The sequence below is a fragment of the Dama dama genome, chromosome 18 (genome assembly GCF_033118175.1).
Source record: "Dama dama isolate Ldn47 chromosome 18, ASM3311817v1, whole genome shotgun sequence".
Taxonomy (NCBI): domain Eukaryota; kingdom Metazoa; phylum Chordata; class Mammalia; order Artiodactyla; family Cervidae; genus Dama; species Dama dama.
Window position 1 is genome coordinate 73,532,173 of NC_083698.1, and position 26,210 is coordinate 73,558,382.

Sequence of the window (26,210 nt, forward strand, 5' to 3'; positions counted from 1 at the left end):
TCCACAGTAAGAGAGAAACGACTGAAACAAGAAGTCCATGCACAGAATAGACGTGTAACACCTGCTCACTGCAACCAGAGAAAGCATTTGAACACCAAGGAAGACCCAGCACAGTCAAAAATAAATACATACAACTTGTTAAAAAATCAAAACTTCAATGAGGCATTGCCTTACACTAGTCAGAATGGCCATCATCAGAAAATAAATGTCTATAAATAGTAAATACTAGAGTGAGTGTGGAGAAAAGGGAACCACACTGTTGGTGGAAATGTACTGGTGCAGCAATTATGGAGAACAGTATGGGGTTCCTTAAAAAACTGAAAATAGAGTTACCATAGAATCCAGCAATCTCATTCCTGGGCATATATCTGGAAAAGATGAAAATTCTAATTAGAAAAGATCATGCACCACAATGTTCATAGCAGCATTGTTTACTATAGGCAAAACTTGGAAGCAACCTGAGTGTCCACTGACTAAATGGATAAAGAAGATACTGTACTTATATACAGTGGCATGTTACTCAGTCATGAAAAAGAATGAAATAATGCTATTTGCAGGAACATAGTTGGACCTACAGATTCTCATACTGAGCGAAGTCAGACAGAGAAAGATAAATATCATGCGATACGACTTATGTGGTGTATGTGGAATCTTAAAAAATGATAAATGAACTTATTTACAAAACAGAGGCACAGACATAGAAAACAAACTTAGGTTACCTAAGGGGAAAGGAGCGGGGGAGGGATAAATTAGGAGTGTGGGATTAACAGATACATACTACTATGTATAAAATAGATAAACAACAAGGACCTACTGTATAGCACAGGCAAATATTAATATATTTGATATCTTGTGGGGAAAAAAGCTCACATCCACACAAAAACTTGTTCATAACAGCATTATCCACAATAGCCAAAGAGTAGAAACAAACCACATGTCCATCAACTGATGAGTGGATGAAGAAAATGTTATTCCCGCACAATGGGGAATTATTTGTGGAGTGCATTATGAGTCCACTTGTGTCTGAGGGCAGGGTCCACAGTGCCATGGCCAAGACACAGTGAACCATCCCCCGGCTCCCTCCACCCCAGCCTGGGCTCCATCTCACCCTGGGACACCTGTCAGCATGCTCAGAGCAACTGAGAGCTGGCTGGGAGCTGGAGGCTGGAGGCTGGCACGAGCTAGACAGTGGGGAATGAGAGGCTGGGAGGGGAGGCCCATAGACCTCCCCTCTTACTCTGCCACATCTTGGCATTTCATTTCCCACGGCCTGGACTGGCTTTGGGTCCAGAGTGGTCTCAGAGTGGACACAAGGCCATGGTGAGCAACAAGCGGCCGCACCCCCACCCCGCCCCCAGACCTAGACTGTGCTCTTGGACACAGCTCCTGAAGGTCCCATCCTCTCAGCTCTCACCTGGCCCTGAGTCGGGGAGGAGGGTGATGCCGGATGGGTGCTGGAGGGTGAGGCTCCTCTGGGAGCAGGAGGGGTGGGTCCCAGTGGGTAGGGTGATGGGTGAGGGTGGAGGAGGAGGACAGGCTGTCAGTGCGATTGGCAGTGATGGGAAGGGCTGGAGTAGGGGTAGAGCCCAAACCCCGAACCCCCGGCTCTGTGATTCCGGGATATCTGGTTGCCTCCTTTCTGGGCCTGTCCCGTGCTCCTCCTTCCTGCCTTGGTCCTCCCCCACCGCCTCTCCTTACCTCCTTCTCTTCTCCTTGGCCCCTTTTCCAGGCTCCCATGTCTCCCACTCCTTCTGTCTCCTGGGGAACCTCCAGGGCGGGCTGTGAGCCCCGCTGGCCTCATCCCCAACTCCCTGGCCGAGGAAGACCCCTGAAGTCCAGGAGCCGGGAGTCCCTAAGAGCAGGACCCGGCTGGGAACCCAGAGGCCAGGTGCAGCATGGGGTGAGGGTCCTCCCACTGTTGGTGGAAACCAGTGCGGGGACAGACCCCACTGGAACACCTCAAAGTCAGGGTTCCACTTCGAGGGACCGGTAGGTGCCTTGGCTTCAGCGCTCTGGCCCTGGTGTTGATCTGTGTGCTGGGGCTCTACTTGTTTCTGTCCTGAGTGGTCCCCTTGGGACAGTACCATGCATGATTCCTGGACTGGGACCTGGGTGCTGAGGCCAGGGTCCCAGCATCCTTGTCATTCCAGTGTGGGGTGGGCTCTAGGGTCCCCTCATCCGTGCCCCTTCCTTCCCTGAGGGTCTCTGGCCCCTCAAGTCTGGGTGGAGCCATGGAGCAACAGAGAGACTTCCAGCTTGCAGACCATGGTGCCTCAAAGGCAGTGCTTTTCATGATTCCTCTGCGACCTGAGAGTGGGCACATTTGTACAATTGCATTTTTATTTTCTGACCCATGAACAAATGCTCATCTTGACTGATTGCCTGAGGGACATATTGCCTAGGACGGCCTGTCTTGTGGGAGTTAAGCTCTCTTTTCCGCCTCAAGTTTAGACTTTTCTTTCCTTCCTCCTTCATCTGCGTACAGGCTCTTCCTGGTAATGGCATCCAACGGTATCCCCTTCATTTTGCTGGCTGGACCTTGTAGAGCAGGGACTGGGGGCTGGGTTGGTCCATCCGTTTCCCTTCTCCTCTCCTTTCCTTACTTAAAGGATGCTTCGGGGTCTCTCCATAAAGAAGGCTGAGCACCGAAGAATTGATGCTTTCGAAGTATGGTGCTGGAGAAGGCTCTTGAGAATACCTTGGACTGCAAGATCAAACCAGTCAATCCTCAAAGAAATCAACCCTGAATATTCATTGAAAGGACTGATGCTGAACCTGAAGCTCCAATACTTTGGCCACCTGATGTGAAGAGCCTACTCATGGGAAAAGACCCTGATGCTGGGAAAGACTGAGGGCAGGAGAAGAAGGGGACGACAGAGGATGAGATGGTTGGATTGCATCACGGACTCATGGGCATGAGTTTGAACAAACTCTGGGGTATAGTGAAGAACAGGGAAGCCTGGTGTGCTGCAGTTCATGGGGTCACAAAGAGCTGGATGCAACTTAGCGGTTACACAACAAAGGGGTCTCTCCTGAGGCCGTCCTGGGGTTGCCTTCTCCGGCCTCCCCGTTCTCAGGCTCCTCTGCCAGGTTGAACTGTCACCTGAGTTCCAGTTCCCTCTGCTTTCCCATCTCTTGCATCTCCCAGTCCCGACGGTCAGTACAGACACTGGGTGGGGTCTGGGTCTTGCTCTCACTGGGGACTTCTGCTCATCACCTCTTGGAGTGCACAGGGTCTTCACCTTGCTTCCCCACTGGGGTGCTGTCTGTGTGGAACCCCTGCACAGTCTCCAGGCTCCACTGTGCCTAAGTCAGCCTGGGGCTCCCAGGTGAGTGGACACCGAGGCCTGGGCTCCGTGTGGCAGGGGCGTCCAAGTGGGTCCTTACCAGCAGGAGGGGACAGTCATGAGTGTGTTCTCTTAGGAACAGTGGGTGGGTGTCACATCCCTGGGCAGAAGAAGGGTCACCTCTTAGAGCCTCAGTCTCCTCATCTGTGACGGGGGTGTGTGATCGTGAGGTCAGTCACACAGTGCAGAGCTTGCCACGGGCAGAGCCCACGCCAGGCCTGGAGGCCTCTGGCGCTTCAGCTTTCTCTGCACTGTCTCTGGGGCCAGGGTCTTGGAGGAGGGGTCAGTGACCATTAGGAGGACACAGCCCAGAACCGAAGAGGAGGCTGTCCAGGACACAGTGTGGTTGGCACTGTGGACCAGCCACTTTTCCGTGCCCAAACCAAGGAGGGTGGTTCCAGGCCAGGTGGGACGAGGAGGACGTCCATGGGCAAGGCAGGCCTTTCCTGCCTGTTGGGTCATCTCTGCTCTGGCCTGGCCCACAGATCAGGGACTCTGCCTGTGCCTGGCAGCACTGAGCCCATCACAGCTGTTCTTTTCAGTTCATGGTTTTCTGTCTGGGGTTGTTATGCTTTTTTTCTCTAAATGTTTCTTGTTTGTCAACAGAGGTTGAGGTATGCCACATGGTTCTAAAGGCGCTCCTTTTGAAAATCTGATTTTAAAGTTAACAGGACAAGTACAAGTCTCTTTTACTTGTTAGTGCTTTCTTAAGACATAAGCTACACATCCTACCAGTCTTCCTCTTTTTTTTTTTATTGTGGTAAAATATATATAACATAAAATTTACTATCTTAACCATTTTTAAATGTGTAGTTCAGTGGTGTTAAGTACATTCGTGTTGTGATGTTACTAGTACCACCATCCATCTCCTGAACATTTTTATCTGATTTAGAACTGAGACTCTGTCCCCATTAAACATCACCAACTTCCCTTTCCCCCGACCCCTGGCACCCACCGTTCTACCTTCTGTCTCTGAATTTGACTGCTCTGAATGCCTCATGTAAGTGGAAGCACACAGCATTTGTCCCTTTGTATCTGACTTATTTCACTCCACATACTGTCCTCAAGTTTAACCCATGTTGTAGCATGTGTCAGAATTTCCTTCTTTTTTGAGGCTGAATGATATTTGTTGTATGGATGGACCACATTTTGCTTATCCATTCACCTGTCAATGGACACTTCAGGCCTTGCGGCTGTTTTAAAGGACGTAAGATATGGTTTCCTCCCACTGGCCACGACTTTTCAATACTGAACTGTGTGGCTTGGGCCACCGTGTAATCTCTCCAGGTTCAGTTGCCCCCTCTACAAGCCAGGAAAGTGAAAAGTGAAAGTGTTATTCGCTCAGTCGTGTCTGACTCTTTGTGACCCTATAGACTCTAGCCCACCAGGCTCCTCTGTCCCTGGAATTCTCCAGGCAAGAATACTGGAGTGGGTCGCCATCCTCCGGGGATCTTCCTGACCCAAGGTTTGAACCCAGGTCTCCTGCATTGCAGGCAGATTCTTTACCATCTGAGCCACCAGGGAATCCTGATAAACCAGGAGGTTTGGGTCAAATGACCTTCTGGGGTCCCTTGTGGCTCCATGAATTGACTGTGGAAATCCCATTTCCTTCCTCTGAGACTTGCCGCAAAGCTCACCTGTCAGATGCTCGGGTGTCTGTGGGCCAATCACATAGGTATTTGCATTCCTGGAGAATACAACTTAAGGAGGATGCAGTCTGATTGACCTGAAACATAAAAGAAAAACAAGTCCCTAGAGCTTTAATGTATATGCCCACCCCCTCCAGGAAAAAGGAATCAAATGGCCACAAAGCCCATCTTCCTAAGTTCCAGATCCTGTTGGGTCTGGGCCACCATGGGTGGTGAGTTGCCGTCCGTGTTCAGAGCATCTGTCCAGGCAGGCAGTGCTGCTCCCATGCCCGCCCAGATGCCCCGCCTCCCGCCAGGGCCACTGAACCTTCCAGTTGCTGTCCCTCCTCCCTTGTCTGCTCCTGCTTGTCCTCCGTGAGCTGCGCAGCCTCAGCAGTAATTTCAGGCCCCCAGGGGGTTGACTCAGTTCTGTCCCCATCGGTGACTGCCTGGCACTGTGACGAGTGGGGCGGACGTGGCTTTGAAGAGCTGCTTTTGAAGGTTGCTCTGTGGGCCGCTGGCTCACAGACCCAGGCTGGGAACACGGTCCCAGCTGCTGCGGCTGTGTGTGCATTCAGTGGTCCCATGGCTCCTGAATCGGGCCTTGGCCCGTCGACGGTCACACAGGGAGGGCAGCCACGTGGGCTGCTTTCTGGGCTGCACTGGCCCTTGCAGTGGTGCTGGGCGCATCCAGCTGTGGGGATGCCGGCCAGGTTCCATGGCCCTCCAGGGTGGCCCCTGAGCGTGAAGGTAGCAGATGGAGGCAGGGCTGGAGAGGACCCTGGGCTCAGGTTCTGATAAGGGCATCTTAAGAGCACAGTGGCCCTGAAGTGATGTCAGTGTCCCCAGATCAGGACAGGCAGCCTGAGGTGGGCAGGTGGGCTGACCGGGACCCCAGCAGAGCAGGTGTGAGCTGCTTCTCATCAGAAACTCCCGTATCAGCTTCCTCGGTGCTTCTGCTGGACCTTCCTGGGCCCGCCTGGCCTGGCCATCAGTGGAGGGCTGCTGACCATGGAGATTCCTGGGGGCATACACAGCCTCGACCTCTAGCATTGTGGGTTCTGACACTCCCAAATTCAGATTTCATTTTGGACCAGAAACCTGAGGGGGTGAGCTTTTCCCCTTGGGGTTCACATGTACACCCCCCACCCCAGAACCCCTTTGCCGAGGCAGCAGGTCTCTGCATCTGTGGGGTGAGGTGGGCTGGCAGCTTTCCAGAGCCTCCTAGCTGAGCACCTCCATGGCCATACAGTTCTGTCATCTTCACAATCAAGGGGACTTTTACTTCCTTCCCATAATATGTTCAATGCTTCTGACCAAGCATTTGGTGGTGAAACAACTTGGCCCTCTCTGTCCAAGTGTCTGTGAGTCCCGTGATGTGACACCCTGCCTCTGTCCAGAGCACCCCAGATGGCTGGACCAAGGGCAGGTGTGGGTGTCCAGGTAGGGCCAGGACCCTCTCTCTGAGCTGGTTCTTCTGATGGAAAACAGATGAAAAGTCCATAATGGTTCTGGGAACCTCTATGGTCACTGGTGTCTGATAATTCAGGGTGAGTTGATTTCTGCTTGCTGGGTACTCGAGGCGGACATCCAGGTACCCCAGGTAGGCATGGGGCTGGGAGTAAGGAGAGGAGGGCTGAGACCCAGGATGAGGGCCTTGAATGGGGTGCCTCATTCACACAAGGTGGTGGAGGCCCCAGGCCTCCCCAGGCTGCCCTGCCCGCCAGCTTGTCGCCAGCTTCCCTTGACGGGCTGGAATCCTGTGCCATCAGGATTCTAGGGGCCAACAAGTGCAGACCCAACCCTGCCCTTGAAACATCCCAATTTATTTCAGGGGCCAACAAAAATGTGCCTTGCTACCTCACTCCCAAGCATGCAATAAGCCTCCTGCTCCTTGCAGGTGGGCCACGGGGGCTGCATGCGGTGAGGAAGGGTTGCCTTCACATATAAAGAAGTCCTACAGGTCAATAAAAAAAGAGCTAAAATTCCAACTGAAATATGAAGGACCTAAGCAGGCAGCTCACAGAAGATGAAATGGAAGTTCTTTCAGGTGGCCGAAAACATGAAGAATAGAAATGAAACCAAGGCCACTGCTGTCTTGTCCCTGAGTTCACCTCCTGCTTCAGGTATGAAACGGTTTTTCCAGGTGACCTGTGGGCTGATGAGGCCACCTCGGTCAGTCTCCAGGCTCAGCTACCCTGAAGCTGATGAACAGAGGGCCTGGGCGTGGGTGGGCTGGGCTGAGGCCTCTCAGTGTAGGCAGGAGAGGAATTCTAGAGATGCGGGTGCCTCCTCCTCCAATACTGAGCTGTGCAGTTGCAGAAGGCCTTGCTTACCCCCTCCTCCTGCTCCTTCTCCTGTTGTCCTATCAGCATGTGCCCCACCCCCACCATGGGTCAAGTGGGGCCCTAACTCTCCCATTACCTGCTCCCCCCAACCCCTTCTGCAGAGGTCACTGCAGGGCGCAAGGCCAGGTTCAAACTGCAGGCTCTGCCCTGGCCTGGTGGGAGGAGGGAGCCCCAGGCATCAAGGGGTCCAAGGTGGACCAGGGCCTCCCTTCGCCCTGTCCCACCTCTGTCCTTATTTTGGTCTTTGCTTCATGCAAACCCTCAACTTGAGTCACCTGGGGAACTTGCTGCTAAAGATTGTACCTGAGAGAAAGAGGGAGAAGGAGAGAGTCAGACCCAGCACAGAGGAGGGGAGGTGGGTGGGTGAGAGCACGGAGCATGTAGGTGTGAGCCTGATCCCACAAGGAGCCCAGGAATGGCGTGTGTCCACTGAGGCTCCACATGACAGGCTGGATTTGAGAGGAGCCCTTGGCAGAGACCAGCTCTTACCTTGGGGCCCTCTCGTCCTGGGACAGCCTGGACTATCTGCCCTCAGGAGGCCTCTGGCCTGGCCAGGATCTCATCCACCCCACCCCTTTCCCCACATTCCACGCCATCCGTAGAGGGGGAGGGAGTGGTGGCTTTCCCTGTTAGAGTCCCCTTTCTAGTCATACCTGGTCAGTGTTAACAGCTGGGCGGGGGTATCCTGATCCATGGTGCTTCCCCATTCCTGTGGTGTAAACACACCCATTATGGCCCAGGTCAAGCTTGACATCAACCAGAACATTTGGTTTTGTGTAGCCAGTAAGAGCTGGCCTGTGAGCCAGACCCCTGGGTGGGGTGGGGCCGGGGAGGGCAGCCCCTGAGCCTTGGCTCGGGCCACAAGCCCCCAGCCCCTCTTTTCCCAGAGGCAGCTTCTCCTGCTCCTTCTCTACCCTCAATGGAGTAGTCCATCCATCCCCACCCAACCCCCTTTCTTTTTGAGCCAACAAAGGTCACCTGATAGGTGAATGTGTAGGAAGGGTGTGTGGTGGCGGTGGCGGTTTAGTTGCTAAGTCGTGTCTGACTCTTGCGACCCCATGGGCTGTAGCCTGCCAGGCTCCTCTGTCCATAGGATTCTCCAGGCAAGCATACAGGAGTGGGTTGCCATTTCCTTCTCCAGGGGGTCTTCCCGACCCAGGAATTGAACCCCGGTCTCCTGCCTTTCAGGCAGGTTCTTTACCGGCTGAGCTATGAGGGAAGATCAAAGGGAGGTGTGCGTTTAGGTTCCGCCTCTGCCACCCACAGTGCCGCGGGCTCAGCAAGGCATTGGTGCCCCCACCCTTTCCATCTTCCACGGGGGTCCTGAGCGCCCAGGAGACAGGCACTTCAGAAACTGTAGAGAGCAGTCCTGGGAGCTGTCGGGTCTGGAGAGTCTATGACACCCCCAAGCACGCTTCTCACATTGTGCGGGTCCTTGGTCACGCTGGAGTGTCAAGGTTTCGGTGTGACTGATATACTGGTATTTTCCTTAGGCTTTTCTACATGTGGTTAAAAAAATCCCCCAACCCCAATGTCTGTCATAAAAATACTTAATTTTCCTCTTTATACTTTAAAAAAAGACTGAAGGGACCCTTTTTTAGAGCAGTTTTATGTTTACAGAAATATTGTATGGAAAGTAGAGAGTTTCCATATTTACCTCACAGCCGGGCCCCAGTTCCCTTTCCTGTAACCATCTCCCTTCGGACGTGGTACACTAGTTACAGCTGGTGACCAGTATGGCTCAGCATGCTTTTCATAAAGCATGCAGTTAATATTAACTGAAGTCCACAGTTGCCATAGGCGTCACTCTGCGGCACAGGTCTGCAGGGTTGACAAAGATACAGTCATGTGCCTGTCATTATAGTATTTCAGGTCCTCTGTGCTCCTTTTTCATTCCCACTCCCGACCCTCCAGAGTCCCAGACAACCACTTCTTACTGTCTCTATAATGTTGTCTTTTCCAGAATGTCACATAGTTGGAATCATACAGTATGTCGTCTTTTCAGATTGGCTTCTTTCACTTAGTGATATGCTTTTAAGATTCCGTCATGTCTTTTTCTGGCTTGATAGCTTGTTTCTTTTTAGAGATAAATAATACTTCATTGTTGGGACATCCCAACAATGTCCATTTACCCATTCATTCTACGAAAGACGTCTTGGTTGCTTTTAAGTTTTGGCAGTTATAGCTACTATAACCATTTGCATGCAAGCTTTTGTATGGACTTAAGTTTTCAACTCCTTTGGACGTATACCAAGGAGCATGATTGTTGGATCATATGGTAAGAGTAGGTTTAGTTTTTCGGAAACTGCCAGACTGTCTTCCAAAGTGGCTGCGCCACTTTCCACTCCCACCAACAGGTAATGAGAGCTTCTGTTGGTCTACATCCTCACCAGCATTTGGTGTTGGCAGTTTTTTTTGATTTTGTACATTCTGATAGATTGTGGTGGTATCTCATTGTTGTTTTCATTTGCATTTGATGACATATGATAGGGAGGATCTTGTCATATGATTTTTTGCCATCTGTATACCTTCTTTCGTGAGGAGTCTATTAAGGTCTTTGGTCTATTTTTAATCAGGTTATTTGTTTGTTTTATTATTATTGAATTTTAAGAGTTCTTGATATATTTTATATACAAGTCTAATCAAATATGTGTTTTGCAAGTTTGCTTAACTCATCTTTCAAAGAGCAGAAGTTTTTTGTTCTAATGAAGCTTAGCATATGAATTCTTTCTTTCATGTATCATGTTTTTGGTGTTGTATCTGAAAAAGTCATTGCCAAACCCAAGGTCACCTAAATTTTCTCCTATGAGATCTTCTATAACTTCTGTAGTTTTGCATTTTACATTTAGGTCTGTGATCCATTTTGAGTTCCTTTTTGTGAAAGGTGTGAGGTCTGTGTCTAGATTAATTTTTTTGCTTCTGGATGTTCACTAGCTCCAGTACTCTTTCAGATTGTTCAGGTTGCTATAGCCTGGCTATAGCATCCATAAACTGGGTGGCTTATAAACAGCACACATTTATTTCTTACAGTTCTAGGAACTGGAAATCCAAGATCACAGCTCTTGGAGATTCAGAGTCTGGTAGAACTTGCTCCCTAGATGGTCATCTTTATCCTAGTGTCAAAAGGGGTAGAAAGATTTATCTGGAGTCTTTTTTATAAAGCATCAGTCTTGTTAATGAGGGCTCTGCTGTCATGACCTAATCACCTCCCAGAGGCCTCACTTCCTAATACCATCCCACTGGGGTTAGGATTTCAACATATGAATTTGGTGGTGGGGGATGGGGAGGGGATGGACACAAACAAATATTCAGTCCATAGCAAACTTCATTTTTTGAAAAGATAGTCTTTTCTTCTTTGAATTGCCTTTATTTCTTTGTCAAAAATTTGTTTACTGTGTTTGTGTGGGCCTATTTTTAGGCTGTCTATTCTGTTCCATTGATCTACTGTCTAGTCTTTTACCAAATCACACTGTCTTGATTCCCAAAACTTTATAGTCTTGAAGTCGGATAGTGTCAATCCTCTACACTTGTTCTTCTCTCACCAATATTATGTTGGCTATTCTGGGTCTTTTGCCTTTCTGTCTGCTACACTTGATTTGAACCAAAAGGTTGAGAAGTGATTTTTGCCTCTCTGTATAAACTTTACAATTTATTTGTCAATAGCCATAAAATAACTTCCTGCAATTCTGATTAGGATTACATTGAATCTATAGATCAACTTGGAAAGAACAGACATTCTGACATCTATCTTCCTTTTAATGAACATGGGATATCTCTTCTTTCATTTACTTCTTTTATTTCATTCATCAATATAGTACATATTTTGTAGAGTTATACCTAAGTATTTTATTTTTTGGTGCTAATGTGAGTGGTATTGTATTTTTAATTTCAAATTCACCTACTTTCTCACCAAAACTATGATGTTAGTTGAAGGTTTTTTGGTAAATGCTTGTGGTAGACTGAACTGTGTGTCCCCCCAAATTCATAGGTTGAAGCCCTACCCTCTATATGGCTATATTTGGAGATAGGTTCTTTAGGAGGTAATTAAGGTTAAAAGAGGTCATAATGATGTGGCTCTAATCTGACAGGACTGGTGTATTATAATGAAATAATCTCAGATATGCAGATGATACCACCCTGATAGCAGAAGGCAAAGAGGAACTAAAGAGCCTCCTGATGAGGGTGAAAGAAGAGAGTGAAAAAGCTGGCTTAAAACCCAACATTCAAAAAACTAAGATTATGGCATCCAATCCCATTACTTTATGGCAAATAGAAGGGGGAAAAGTAGAAGCAGTGACAGATTTTATTTTTTTGGACTCCAGAATTGCTGCAGGCAATGACTGCAGTCATAAAAATAAAAGATGCTTGCTCCTTGGAAGAAAAGCGATGACAAACCTAGATAGCATATTGAAAAGCAAGATGTAACTTTGCTGACAAAAGTATGTATAGTCAAAGCTATAGTTTTTTTAGTAGTCATGTACAGACGTGAGAGTGGGACCATGAAGAAGGCTGAGCACCAAAGAGTTGATGCTTTCAAACGGTGGTGCTGGAGAAGACTCTTGAGAGTCCCTTAGGCTGCAAGGAGATCCAACCAGTCCATCCTAAAGGAAATCAACCCTGAGTATTTGTTGTAAGGACTGATGCTGAAACTCCAATACTTTGACCACCTGATGCAAAGAGCCAATTCATGGGAAAAGACCCTGAGACTGGGAAGGATTGAAGGCAAAAAGAGAAGAGGGTGGCAGAGGATGAGATGGTTAGAGAGCATTGCCGACTCAGTGGACATGAGTTTGAGCAAACTCTGGGAGATAGTGAAGGACAGGGAAGCCTGGCATTCTGTAGTCCATGGGGTCACAAAGAGTCAGACACAACTTAGTGACTCAACAACAACAAATGTAGAGTTTAGTGGTATTGAGTCTCTTCACTGTGTTGTATAACCATCACCAGTACCCATTTTCAGAAAATTTTCAATACCCCAAACAATAACTCTCTACCCATTCAGTAATCTCAGTGCTTCCCACTTCCTTCAGACCCTACCATGTCCCCTGGGCTGGTGCCCACCCTCTTGTTTCCACTGGCTTTGCTGCCTTGAGTCCTCCTGGAAGCTTCTCAAGGATGTCTATACCTGGTGGAACTGGGACCTGAGGACCCCAGCTATGGCAGGGGTGGTGGTGGGTGGGTCTGGGCAGTATTGAGGGTGACAGGGTGAAGTGTGAGAGCTGAGGGTTTAAGAGGAATGCAGTGTCACGGACACGTCAAAGTTGAGTTATACTCATCTGTGTGAGACTCATAAACTTGATGTGACTGTATAGTGTAATGATGATGACATTAATGCCTAAGAAACATGAAAGGGTTACCCTTCTTGGTTATTTACATCTAAGCCTCCTTAGGCTGTAGGGTACATTTTGTCATAAGCCTTATGTGGTCAGGACACAGCCCCCTGTCTGCTCATGGAGTGTTTTATCTGCTCTTGGCATTGTCAGAAATGTAAAGAAAACGTCCTCTCTGGATTGACCTTCCCGGCTCATCCACCTGAAACTCCACTCCGCAGGGCTTCCGGGAGGAGGGCTGTGGGTGGACCTCGATGCCCGTGTGGTTGGAGGGGTGGCCGCTGTAGCTTGGGTGCTCTGTTCAGACGGGCAGAGAGAAGAGGAGACCACACTTGGGTTTTCTCCATCTGAGATGCGCCCACAGACTCCATGGCAGCACTGCTGTTCTTGTGTGTGGGTAGGTGTCCTCAGGTGGCATTTCTATCCTACACTCGCCATTTGTTTGTCGATGGATTCATTTGACGCTGAAGCTGCAGACCAGAAGACCTCCCTGCCCTACCCGCTCTTGGCCCTCTTGAGATTTCTTTGGGTAAAGATTTCTCTGATCAAAGAAGTTAGAGAAAGGCTGCACTTCACACTCACTAGTGGGAAATTCACTGTGCAGACGACCATGTTAAAGGCCCTGAGAAGTCCTGCAACAGAAAAGGAGAGGAGGGAGGAAGGAAGGGAGGGAGGAAGACACTGTTTAACTTACTGGTTTCTAAACGTATTTGCTCACAGAGCCCCCTTTGTACCCAACATCTGTTAGCATCCTGTGGAATTAATATTTGAGGATGGTAATTCGGGCTACGTTTGCCTGGTACACACAGTGGCAGACTCCGACTCCCTGAGGCAGAATGGAGGGTCAGCATGTGCTGTGGGTTGAACTGTGTCTTCTTAAAATTCAGATGTGGAGTCCTAACCCCAGTACCTGAGAATATGACCTTATTTGGAAATAAGGCGGTTGTAAATGTAATTAGTTATGGTGAAGTGGATGATGGGCCTTCATCCAAGTATGACTGTGTCCTTATTTTTTATTTATTTGTTTTGGCTGTGCTGGGTCTTCGTTGCTGCGTGGGCTACTCTCTAGTTACGATGCACGGGCTCCTCGTGGCTGTGGCTTCTCTTGTGGAGCGTGGGCTCTAGGGAGTGCAGGCTTCAGTAATTACAGCATGTGGGCTCAGTAGTTGTGGTCCTCGGGTTCCAGAGCACCGGTTCAGTAGTTGTGATGCTCAATTGCTCCGCGGCATGTGGGATCTTCCTGGATCAGGAATCGAACCCGTGTCTCCTGCATTGGCAGGCAGAATCTTTAACCCTAGGGAAGTCCCCCCCCAACCCCGCCCCGCTTTCTGTGTGTCTGTATAAAAAGGAGAAGTTTGGGCTTAGGGAGACATACAGGGAGAATGCCATAAGAGCATGAAGGTGGAGACAGAGGTGATGCTTCCGCAAGCCCAGGATCCCCCGTGGAGCCCCAGAAGCTGACGAGAGGCCTACATCAGTCTCCCACAGCCTCGGAAGGAACCGACCCTGCCAGCCCTTTGGTCTTGGACTTCTGGTCTCCTAACTGTGAGACAGTAGTCTGGGGTTTCAGCTGCCCAGCCTGTGTACCATGTTGTGGCGACCCCAGTTCACTAGCACTGCATGGATGACCTATGGCTTGAGTTTCTGGCCCAAGCTCAGAGGTTGGGGCCGAGGAGCTGCCGGGATTTCAGAGAAGGACCTTGGAAAGGCCAGGGATGGATAGTGGGCCAGTGGCAAGAGCTGGCATTTTCATCCCTGGTGTGATTGTAAATCACCCAGCGATTGTTCCTCTGGAAATCAACTCTACAGAAATAACTGAGATGTTTACGGCAGGCATTTGCGAGAAGGGAAATTGGAAACATCCCAAATGCTGCCAATTGAGGAAGTGCTCGGCTATCCGTGGAAGGAATGTTCTCTACTATGAAGATGACACGTATATGATCTAGGTCAGGGAATGGGAACTGTGTGTGAAGTGATGTTAAATATAAAAGGCCAAACACGAAGCCAGAACTCACCCGCTGGGAGGCTGCAGAGACTACTGTGATTTGGGTGTTCACAAACAAAATTAAATGTTGTCTAGCATCGGTTGCTAGTTTGGCTACTTTGGGTCCTATTTCTGGAACCCAGGATATTCTGGGTTCAGGGCAGGAGGGCGACATGGTTCCCTGCACTCCGTGGGCCGTCGATGATGGGCAGCCCTCGTGGGCCTGCACCCTGGACATCACTCCTGTACTGGGCCCTCCTGTCCCCGCCCAGCATGGCACACATTTGCCCAAGTCCTGTCAGAGCCAGCACGCTCTCCTCATCTGCCCAACCCTGAGGCCAGGGAGCCACGGAGGGTCACATACCCTCCTGGTGCCCACCAGTAAAGCAGTATGTAACGGCCAGGTGGTACTGTGGAAGAGTTGTTTGCAGGGTGGGGAAGTGGTAAGAGGAAGAAGCAGAATATAAACAGCAAGAGATTCCTGAGTGTTGATGAGGAAAGCCTTCCGGTGGTGTAGACCTCACCGAGACATATCAGAGCATCGTGGGACTCTAGCAATGGGTTCTGAAAGTGGAGGCGGCTTCAACTCGCTCTATTGAAACTAGCTTGTTTACTCCGTTTTCTGCCTTGAGTATGGATTCTGTTTTTAAAATTATTATTATAAGCAAGAAAAAGCCCCCACAATAATTTCATGTACAAGTCCTTATTTTCTACCAAATCGCTTAGGTCCAGATTACAAATATAAACGGACCTCCCCTGTCATTTTAATCAAAGGTAGAAAAAATTTTTTCGCTAACACACAAATAACCAGCAGCTTGATTTAATTTAAATCCACAAATCCAAGCAAGCGGAGGGCCTGGTGTGGTGAGTGAGCGTGTCTGCTGGACTGTCCACCCTCCCCACCTGAGCCCTAACCCAGACCCTTCTGAGCTGAGCCCACTGGGGCGGCCCAGGCTGGGCCGGATGAGTGTATTTGGCCTCAGGCTGCTTTAAAAGAACACCCATTTGTTAACTTACATGGGAACTAAAACTGTTGGACCAGCCAAGTGCATCTGCCGCCTGCTAAGCCCATTCCAGAAAGATCTTTCGTGGATCTGCCAGGGAAGTCAGGGGGCCGGGACTGCCGTTTTCACTGAGAGGACATCCCAGCATCTGACTTGAGTGGGAGCCTTTACAAAACAGATCAACAAGGGTTTGGGTCTTTTACTCAGCACTCCTGGCTGTGTTTGGCTCTACAATTTAAGAAACCCATGGACTGGTCCATGTGTGATGTGGGCCCTCAGCTCTGGTTGGTTGTCAAGAATTCCTGCTCCTGAGCATCCGGGTTAGCAGAGTGTTGATGGGGATTTACCAGGTTGTTCAGCCACCAGCTGTGTCTACAACAGGGCCGTGTCAGCCCTGTTAGCAGCCAGGCCAGTACCTGCGAGGCCAGGCCGGGGCATAGAGCCGGAGTCAGGTGCAGGGGCCCCGTCTTCCAATGGACCACAGGGATGGGGGCGGCGGAGAAAGGAGGTGCTGCATCCCCAGAATGTGCACCAGGAGGGAGGCAGTGGAAGTGCTGAGTGGCCGTGGAGGAGCAAAAGCAGAAGTTCTCTGGTTACATGAGTCTGATGCCTGCTCTGTGCCAGGGCCTTCACACATCCTGCGTCAGGAAGCCCCAGGCCCAGGAGGCAGGGTCCCGAAGTGACATCCATCGTCAGCGCTTCCCTGTTCTGCAGCCCCCACTGTGGGGACAGAGCAAGACCAGACCCTCGGGCCCATCAGCCTCTCCCACCAACACCAGCTCAGCTCAGTGGGCAGAAGGTAGGCTGGGCCACTGGGCTCGGCCAGCAGAGCAGGGAGGAGGCAGGTCCCCAAAGCAAGTGCCATGGGGGCTCCATGGGGGCTGCAGGTAATCCATGTCAAGGGCAAGTTCCAGGTGGCAGCAGGTGGTCAGGCATAGGGGCAGCTAAGAGCCCTGCAGGTGGAAACCCAGGCCGGACCCTGCCCCCGAGGGCCAGTGGGCTGTCTGTGTCCAGGTAGAGGCGGGGTCAGGGGCATACCCTCAGGTTGGACAGGGAGGAATGAGAGAGGAAATGGGCTGGGAGCCCCTTGTTGGCTCGAGGCTTCTGCCCAGCGTGTCAGGAGAGTGACCCTCGAGTGCCACCATGGGCCGGCACGGCCGCAGCAGTGCTGGGCACCCACGTGCAGCTGACCAGACTCCAGGCAGCTCCGGGGTTCACCCCCCCACCCCCCTGTCCCCTGGCCAGCCTCTCTGCTGTTGTGGTTCCTCAGTCAACTTTCTATAAATGGCTTTATGAAAAAGTGTTTTCTTTCTTTCATTAGCTTTACTTGATTCTTAAGAGCCCCTGCTTGGTGCCCCGGAGGCTCCTGATCTAATCACATTCTTCAAATAACTTTAAACCTGAGTGAAGCAGCAGGTGCCCCACCCAGCATCGCATATGACCTCAAGGTTCAGGGGAGCCCACACCACGCCCTCTCCTGAACTTCACCCCCACCCAGACCCCCACCTTTCTGGCTTCTCCCACATAAGTTGTGCCCCAAGTGGCATTTCCAACCCTGCAGCTGGCCGCCACCTGCTGTGCCATTCGTGGACGACTGGAGCATCGGGCAGCCGATCCAGACACAGTCCAGGGACCTGGTGCCCCACCACTCACCTGGTCTGTGCCATGCATCTGCACCCCAGGCCCCCTGTGGGCAGGGTGGGGGTCTGCCAGGCTCCTGGCACATCGGTGGCCCTCTGCTTTGATCAGGGGCCCCATGGCCTCAGCCCCGCAGGAGACATTCTCCACCTACAGGCACTCCCCACCCTCCCGCAGACACTCGTTCACCCCATCCAGGGAGGGTTTGGGAGCTCACCCGCCCCTGCTGGCCTGCTCTCCAGAGTCTGACCCCTCCCAGTCTCTCCCTGTCTTCCCAGAAGGCTGCCCCTTCTTGTCTCGCAGGCCTGAGGTATGCTGAAGCCCAGCCCTTCCACTCACTTCCACTCATGGTGCTTGGAGGTCAGTCCTTACTCTCTCATCACAGTCTGGACCCTCTGCCTGTCCCCAGCATCTTGATTGTCTATGGAGAGCCACAGTGGAGGGCCAGAAACAGATAAATTATTATAATAAAGTGGGCAAAGTGAGCCGAGACATGTAGAGTACAGTGTCCGGAGGAGACCGAGCTGACCTTCTGTGGCAACTGGGGAAGATTTCCTAGAGGAGGTATTGAATTGGGTCTTGAAGGATGCATAGAAGTTTGCCTGGTGGCAGCGGGGTTGTGCTTTAGCATACAGACCTGGGTTCTTTGTCCGTCATTGTCTCAGTAATTCTAAGTTTCAGGTGGGCAGATGCTGTAGGTTCTGAGGAAGAATGGCACTGGTGCTCACCTGACTGTTGTTTGTGATGTTCAAGATGTTGGGGGCCTGGCCCGTGGTCCTCACTGCACATGCTTCTTAGCATCAGCTGTTCTGGGGAGCTTGCTTGTGATCTACATCAAGCAACTGGCAGAGCCACTGGAAAGGGGGTGGATGCCTGGGGAGGGGGCAGAAGGAGACTGGGAATGGTGGTGACCAAGAAGCTGGCTTCAAGGATGGGAGAGGAGAGCTGGGGGAGACAGGCCTAAGGAGCGGTGGTCATCGGGGGCCAAACTGCTTCCCTGTGCTCTCACTCCAGGTAGTTAAGCCATGGAGAGTCCTCTAGTTTGTGAGCTTTGTCAGGCACCTGACCAAGTTTTCAGGGAAACTTCCATGGGTCTTGAGCTGGAAGACTGAGCTCCGAGGGCTTCCGAGGCTGCTCCTCCCTGCTGCAGGCACAGCCTCGGCTGGCCCAGGTTCTCCCTCAGAGTCAGTGGGCACTAGGGTGCAGGTTTGGGTGACCAGACTTGGGGGAGGGTAGGGCATCTCTTTCTAGAAACTTTTTTCAAGCCGGGTCACAGAATCAGGAGAAACCCTACCCCACAGGGGCTTCCAGAGCTGCCCCCTCCCCAGCAGTCAGGACTCTGGGAGAGAAAGACCTGTGTCCAAGAGCAGGCCATTCTCCAGCCTGAGTGCCACCTATAAGGTCCATCATTGAGCGCTTGCTGGATGCCGGGAGCTTGCCTGCCACGTTCCTGATTGCCACCACTCACCCAGAGCCCCCTGCAGAAGAGACAGTGGGGTCTGACCTGGAAGGACATGGGGCAGCAGGGCAGCTTGTCTGGGATGGTCCATCTGGCTGCTCCTCTTGTTCACTTTAGGCACATCCTGCTGTGTCCCTGGGAGGATTCCCGGCTCACTGTGCCTTAGTCCTGTGCTTACCCTGGCTGGACAGCAGCAGGTGGACAGGCCCTGTAGGCCCCTCCCCACTCCAGGCACGAGCTCACCTTTGGGCCCCATGGTGCCTCACCTGGCGCCCACCAGGCTTGTGAGCAGCCCTCTGGCTGTTTGGAGCTTCCAGCATCACTGGGTTTGGATTCTGGCACTGGAAGCCCTGACTACTCCATGGAGGCCTGTGAGCCGGTGCTTGGGTGTCTGTGCCCTTTGGGGGCCAGAGCATGAAGGTGCAGCTCAGCCTTGTACACCTGATACCCTTTGCGCTCCTGGGCAGGAGGTGGATGGCAGGACCAGGGATAGGCTGGGCTGGTGAGGAGGAGGCCAAAGCAGCCTTGGGCAGACAGCCACCTGGGGGCTGGCTCAGCCTTTGCAGTGGCCCCGTAAGCCTTTGTTGCTCCTTGGGTGGGTGGGGAAACAGCTCAGAGGGTGCAGCCAGGGAGAGACAGAGCAGGGTTCAAACCCAGACCTGCTTGAAGCCTCAACACACTCTCCCCACCCCCCCAAAAAAATCACTGATCAAAAAAAAAATCACCCTTTCTTTATGTTTTTTTCTTAAAATAAAAGAATATTTTGAGACTGTAACTCTAACACAGTGAGAAAATCACACAGGACAGAGGATGTGGAGTGACTAGTGTGCCAGCCCCCAGCTCCCCGCCGCACCCTCTCCCCCTCCCCCTGAGGCAGCCACTGCCCTATTCTGACTTTGAAGAAGCAAAAATATAGCTCTAAGCACACCTATTGATCATAAAGACCTGGGATGTTAAGGAAATGCTCAATTAGATTTACTATAATATTTACTTCTTTCCCAAGGAAGACAAGAGTCCATCTTAATGAAGTTTAAAAAAATATTTTATTATTCTTATGGCTATTTTTTAAAGGTAAGTTAGACTTAAAAAAATTTTATATATGTATTTTCGACTGTGCTGAGTGTTCACTGTGGTGTGCGGGCTTCTCACTGCGGTGGCTTCTCTCGTTGCGGAGCGTGGGCTCTGGGGCGTGAGGGCTTCAGCAGTTGTGGCATGTGGGTTCAGTAGTTGTGGCTCCTGGGCCCTAGAGCACAGGCTCAATAGTTGTAGCATGAGGGCGTAGTTTCTCTATGGAGTGTGGGATCTTCTCAGACCAGGGATTGGACCTGCACCCCCTGCGTTGGAAGGGCAGAATCCTAACCACTGGACCACCAGAGAAGGCCCTGAAGTTTTATTCCAAAAAGGATTATAGCAGAAATGTGTTCTCTATGTAAGATGTTGCTTTCCCATCACCTGGAGCCTGGGCTCGGGCAGCTGCTGGGCTTCTCAGGCTCTGTGGGCAGCAGGGGCGGGGGGGTGCTGGGTTCCGATGGGGGCTGTGCCCACAGGGCCTCTGCAGAGGGAAGACAGACGGGGGGCCTGTAGCCAGGGGTGTCCCCCGCCCCGCTGGCCCACGTGCTCAGCCTTTGTGCCCCTCTCCCCTGGCAGCCTTCCCCAGACATTTCCTGTTCCGGCTTTGTCTCAAACATGCTGGGTCTAATGTTCTTCGAAAATGATCTCAAATCAAATTAAACCAACGGTGGTGACAAGTCAAATACCGTGGAGGACCTTCTGATGGACCCCAGGCTCCCTCTGGCTGTGCTCCCCACCGGCCCCAGACCCTCATGGGCCTGCTCTCGGGGCTCGTGGGCCTGCTCTCCGGGCTCTGGCTTGCTCTGCCACCTGCTGCACACCGTCCTCCTCAAAGGGTCAGTGTTTGGGGAGTTACATGCAGAACCTCTCAGTGACCTCAGCAGCGGTCACCCCTCTTTCAGGCTTCCTCCTCCCAGCCCTCCAGGCTGGTCCCTGCTCCTCTCAGAAGCACTGATGCTGTGGGTGGGTAGTCTCCTCCGCTGTGGGACTGGCCGCCTCTGCTGTATAGTGGAGGTGGAGGATCTGGGGGAGAGGGCCTTTGCCTCCAGCTTTGCAGTGTAATTATGTGATGCTTCTCCATCCTTCCTGAACCTTCAGTGAGTCCCCACAGGCTGCACCTCCCTATTCCACTGTCTGGAGCTGGGCCAGCGTTCATTGCTCTGGCAGGACCCTGGGTCTTGAGGACTTGGCATAGAGTGAAGGAGAGTGCTCGCTGAGAGGCCCCCAGACAGGCCCTCAGTCCTGCTGGTCCATGAGGATGCTGAGGCCGGGGATCTCGCAGGAGCTGAGTGTGCCAGTCAACTGGGATCTGCCAGCTGCTGGGAAAGAGGCCCCTGTGGGGCTGGCATGAAGGGCGCAGGGGCTGGAAGTCTTTTGGGGAGGGGTGCCCCTTCCTCAGGGCTTGCTTGGTGGCTCAGATGGTAAAGAATCTGCCTGCAGTGTGGGAGACCTGGGTCCGATCCCCGTGTTGGAAAGGTCCCCTGGAGAAAGAGAATGTCTTCCCACTCCAGTATTCTTGCCTGGAGAATTTCACAGACTGAGAAGCCTGGTGGGCTATAGCCCATAGGGTCACAAAGAGTCAGACACAACTGAACAACCAACATTAACACCAACTAACACACCCCTTCCTCACACAGATCTCTGCCCGAGGCTGGGCATCAGGACTGAATGCTGGGTGTTCACTGGGGGGATTAACTGTCTGTTTCCCTGTTTCTCTCCCAGGGGGGCTTTTTCTGTGGTCCGACGCTGTGTCAAGCTCTGCACTGGCCATGAGTATGCGGCCAAGATCATCAACACCAAGAAGCTGTCAGCCAGAGGTAGGAAGGGAATGGCTGTGTTGGCCGGTGGGAGCCGGGAGCAGGGGGAGCCTGTGCTGGGGGATGGGGCATGGCCTGTGGCTCCCGGGGCGACACAGTCGGAGTGGGATTCGTGGCTGCAGTGGGGTGTGAACAGGGCTCATGGCTGCGCAGGGCTGGGAGCAAGAGGCACCCACACACCCTCACATCTGCTATTGCACGCTCGCTCTTGTTTAGGGGCTCATGGAACCTCCGTCTCTTCTCCCCAGGGCTGGAGGGGAGAGGCATGCAACCAGGTGACTGGACATGGTCCGATAGTGTCATCTGCCCAAGAATGTGGGCCAGAGGAGGACATAGGGGCCTGAAGACTTTGGATGCTTCAGGGGCCACCTGAATGGCATGTTTCCTGACTCAGACCCTGCCAGTCTTCTGGACCCAGGGATGCACGTGGGGACTCATCTGACTGTGCTGGGAGGGCTGGGGGTGTGTCCCTGCAGGGGTGGATGTGATGCTGGCCATGAGCTGGCCCTGGGCAGGTGGCCTCACCCCATCCGGGACTTCCCAGGCCCTTGCTGGGGGCGGCCTGTTCTGGGCAGACAGACAGACCCCTAATCCAGTGGTGTTCCATGTGGTGGGGGTGGGGCAAGATGTGTGTGAGGGGGAATGACATGTGGTGAGTGAGTGTGATAAGGCCATGGTGGAGGTGCCGCCCCGAGCAGGTGAATTCAGAACACAGAGGCATGGGGACAAGGGCGGGGAACCAGGGAAGAAGTTTGGCGGGACCTGCCACCCCCCAGGATCTCCAACCCAGGATTAGACAGGAGGGGCTGGATGAGCCCTGGGGAGACAGTGCTGAGTCAAGTCCTCTCCCACCTCCTCCCAGGCACACCCACGACCCTGGTTAGCATCCAGACACAAATCTAATTGAGAGGCTCCTTCTCCTCCACGAGGCCCTGACTGTCGGCAGTCCTGGCCCACATCCCGCCCTGTGGTTGGCGCAGAGAACGCCTCCGTCTGTGGGGTCTGCAGCTTCTAGCCCAGCAGCCTGCGGGGGCGAGCGGCTGAGCCTGCTGTGTGGTTCGCTGAGCTGTGTGTGGGTGTTTGGGTGCCTGCTGTGTACCAGGCCTTCGGGGCTGTGTTTCCAGGGGCAGGCGCTCCGGTCCCAGCCCATGTTGAGAGGCTGGTTGTGCACCAGTGGGGTCAGTCCTGCGTCCTCTTTTTTGCTGCTGGTGTTAGGAGGGGACAGGGGTGACACAGGGCACTGTGGAGACAGGAGGTCTTGGAGCCAGTGCAGCCCTGGGGCATGTGTGGTGGGAAGGCTCAGATCCTGCAGCTAGACTGATAACAGCAATAACACGAAGGCTAATATTTACCAAGCGATTGCTGTGTGTACTGCCAGATGCAGGGCTGCTCCTGTGTTCCCTGACAGTGGGTGGGCGGCACCGGTCGGATACCGTTGTCACATATGTTTGGGAGCTGTGTCCGCATACGTGGAGTTTCTAAAGCAGGAGGAGCACTCTGCTTCATTCTCTAGGCTTGTGCCAGGCCACAGGAGGCGAGAGAGCCCACCTTCAGATGTCCCCTGGACTACTGAGGGAGACCCTCACTCATTTGTCAGCTTTACCCAGCGCCTCCCACGTGCCTGGCACTGAGAACGGGGTGATGAGCAAACACATCCAAACAAACCACTACAGCCCCATCTTTGGGGTGGGAGCCCAGGAGAGGGCACAAGGAGGTTGGATGGGTCTTGAAGGATGAATAGGAGTTTGTGAGACTCAAGCAGAAAACCACTTGAGTATGAGTATGTTTCTGTGGAATCCGACAGCTCCTTTCAAGTATATTCACACTCCCCTGTTTATACCCTTAAAGTGAAAGTGTTAGTCGCTGAGTCATGTCCGACTCTTTGCGACCCCATGGTCTGTAGCCTGCCAGGCTCCTCTATCCATGGGATTTTCCAGGCAAGAACACTGGAGTGGGTTGCCATTTCCTACTCCAAGGGATCTTCCCCACCCAGGGATTGAACCTGGGTCTCCTGCATTGCAAGCAGATTCTTTACTGAGGATCAAGAGCAGTGGAAGTCTGAAATTCCCCGTGTTCCATAATTACCACCTGCTCTTTCTTCTGCCCCCGCAGCAGCAGGCCTGCTGCCCGCTTCCTGACAGCCAGCCTGCTCTCTGCCCTTGAGTTCCAGAGGCTGGGCCAAAGAGATTTCGGCTCATGGAGACTTTGTGGAGCTGTGCAGACATGGGGCTCCATCAGCCCTGCTTCCGGTCTCAGTGTCCCAGCTGGACGCAGCTCAGGTTGGGTGGTGGGAGGCAAGGCAGCTAGCCAGGGCTGGTCTGGAACTGGAGCAGCCAGCTCTCACCTGTTGTCACCTGCCCTCAGGAGCACTTCCCCCATGAAGACACTCCCTGCTTTGCGTCTACACTTGGGCCCTGGCATTGCTCAGGTCTGTGAAGGTCTTGGGCATTCCCCCTACCCTGTTAAACTCATTATCATGGAAAATTTCAACCACCCCCAAATATAGATAAAATGATAGAATGAGCCCCCAGGTTCAACACAACAGTTTTCAACACTCGGGGAATTTTGTTTCATCTGCAGCCCTCCCCATGTTCCACCCCCACTTGCATATCTTGCGGCAGATCCCAGACCACCTGTCATTTCACCACAGTGATCAGCGTGTTTCTCTAATGGAAAAGGATTCTAAAACCAACCAGCCACCTCCCTGTACAGGGACCTAAGGGTTTTTTGACACTCCCCAGCCCCTTTTCGAGCTGAATGGGTGACTGGAAGGGTAAGAGGAGAGGGTCTCGGACCCCCAACCCTCATCTTCATGCTGAGTGTGGGCCAGAAATGGGGTACCTAGGCTGATGGATTTGGTTTGGTCGCTACATGGCCCTGGCCACATGGTCCTGACTGCCTCACTGTGTGACCTTGGCCGTGTTACTTAGCCACCCTGTACCTCAGTTTTCTCAGCTGTAAAATGGGAATAAATCTAATCACTACCTCAGAGGGGCATTGTGAGGGAGAGAGGAGTGAGGTACTTTGGAGTCAGCCTAGCACAGTGCTGCCCGAACACCCTTTGCTTTCTTTCACTTTTCTTGCCAGACCATCCTGCCCAGCCTGCAGGCTCTAGGACTCCTCCTCCAGGAAGCCTCCCTGGGTCCTCCCAACCAGCTTAGAAACCTAGAGGCCCAAAAGCAGTCACTTTACGAATTTTTCCATTGATCATTTGCTCCTTGAGGGCAAATGCAGCAAGTTCATCTCTGCACCTTCTCAGCTCCCAGCCCAGACACTCGGAAAATACATGTAGGAACATCCCACCCTCTTCTTACTTCCCTTTGAGGACTGGCTACATAAAACCCAAAGTTCTCATTTGGCCTGAAACTCTGCCTGTGGCCCTGTCTTCTCTCTCCCTCCCAGCAGCTCTGCTCAGGCACTGGCTTCTTCTGGTTCTGTAAACCCCAGGGCCTTTGCGCATGCCTTCTCTGAGGCTCAGACAGTAAAGAATCTGCCTGCAAAGCAGGAGACCCAGGTTTGATACCTGGGTCAGGAAGATACCCTGGAAAAGGGCGTGGCAACTGACTCCAGTATTCTGGCCTGGGAAATTCCATGGACAGAGGAGCCTGGCAGGCTATATACAGTCCATGGGGTGGCGAAGATTTGGACACAACTGAATGACTAACACTTTCACTTTCTTTCTAGAGATGCTTTTCCTGAACTTTGTACCTGCTTAACTCCTGTTGATGACACTTCTTCAAAGGGGTCTCCCTTGAGCCTCCAGTAGGAATCTGGACCCAAGCACCCTGTTTTTATTTGATGACTGTCTCACACACTAAACTGCCAGGCCTCACAGGCAGGACTTGATCTGTTTTGTTCACCATTGTATCTCCTACCCTCCACCCAGGCCCTGAGAGGTGGGGAGCTCTCCATACCTCTTTTGGAATGAATGAATGCTTTGAGTGAGCGGGTTTTGAAGGAGTCGATGTGCAGCCTGTGCTGGAGTCAGGTTAGTCTCCCAGGTGAGAAGCTGGGACAGGGATTGGGTGGAGCAGCGTCTAGAAGAAGGTGTGTTGCAGGGTCGGGTTTGCAAGGGAGATCCCTGGTCACTGAACACCTGAGCATCTGGGAAGTCCAAGTCCAGGAGAAGTTCTGTGGTGAAGCCAGAGAGTGGTTGGGAAGCAAGGAGGGGAAGCCCAGAGCTGGCTGCTCCTCCCTGAGTCCTGGTGTTCACCTCGAAGCCTGCACCTATGGCGTCCTGCAAGGTCAGACTTGATCCACACACAGAGTCCTGACTCCAGACAGTGCTCCCTCACCAGAGAGGCCATTCAGAAATGCTTGCCCCAGCTGTTATCCTGGAAGGTGGGAGCAGTGGATCCATGGGTGGGGAGTCTGCTAGGCAAGTGGGAGAGTGGGGAAGTGGAGACTGGACTCAGAGTTCAGAGGGGAAGCCCCTCTTCTGCCCGCTTCATTTTCAGAGCAGTGTGGAGGGGCCTCACCCAGCCCTGCAGTGAGGGTGGTCCCCTCCTGGTCTGAGGAGACTGGCTTAGTCCTTCAAGGCTTCCAGTGATAAAGAAAGCAGCAGGAGAAGAGTGCTGGCCCTGG

At 52.3% G+C, this 26,210-nt stretch overlaps 1 protein-coding gene across 1 annotated transcript in view; it reads left to right on the forward strand.

Moving 5' to 3' along the window:
• CAMK2B (calcium/calmodulin dependent protein kinase II beta) overlaps positions 1 to 26,210 on the forward strand; it is a 92,268-nt gene that overhangs the window by 12,008 nt on the left and 54,050 nt on the right. Inside the window, exon 2 of the mRNA XM_061165609.1 lies at positions 21,532 to 21,626. Within this exon, the coding sequence (XP_061021592.1) occupies positions 21,532 to 21,626 (95 nt within the window). The remainder of the gene's footprint in view (positions 1 to 21,531; positions 21,627 to 26,210) is intronic.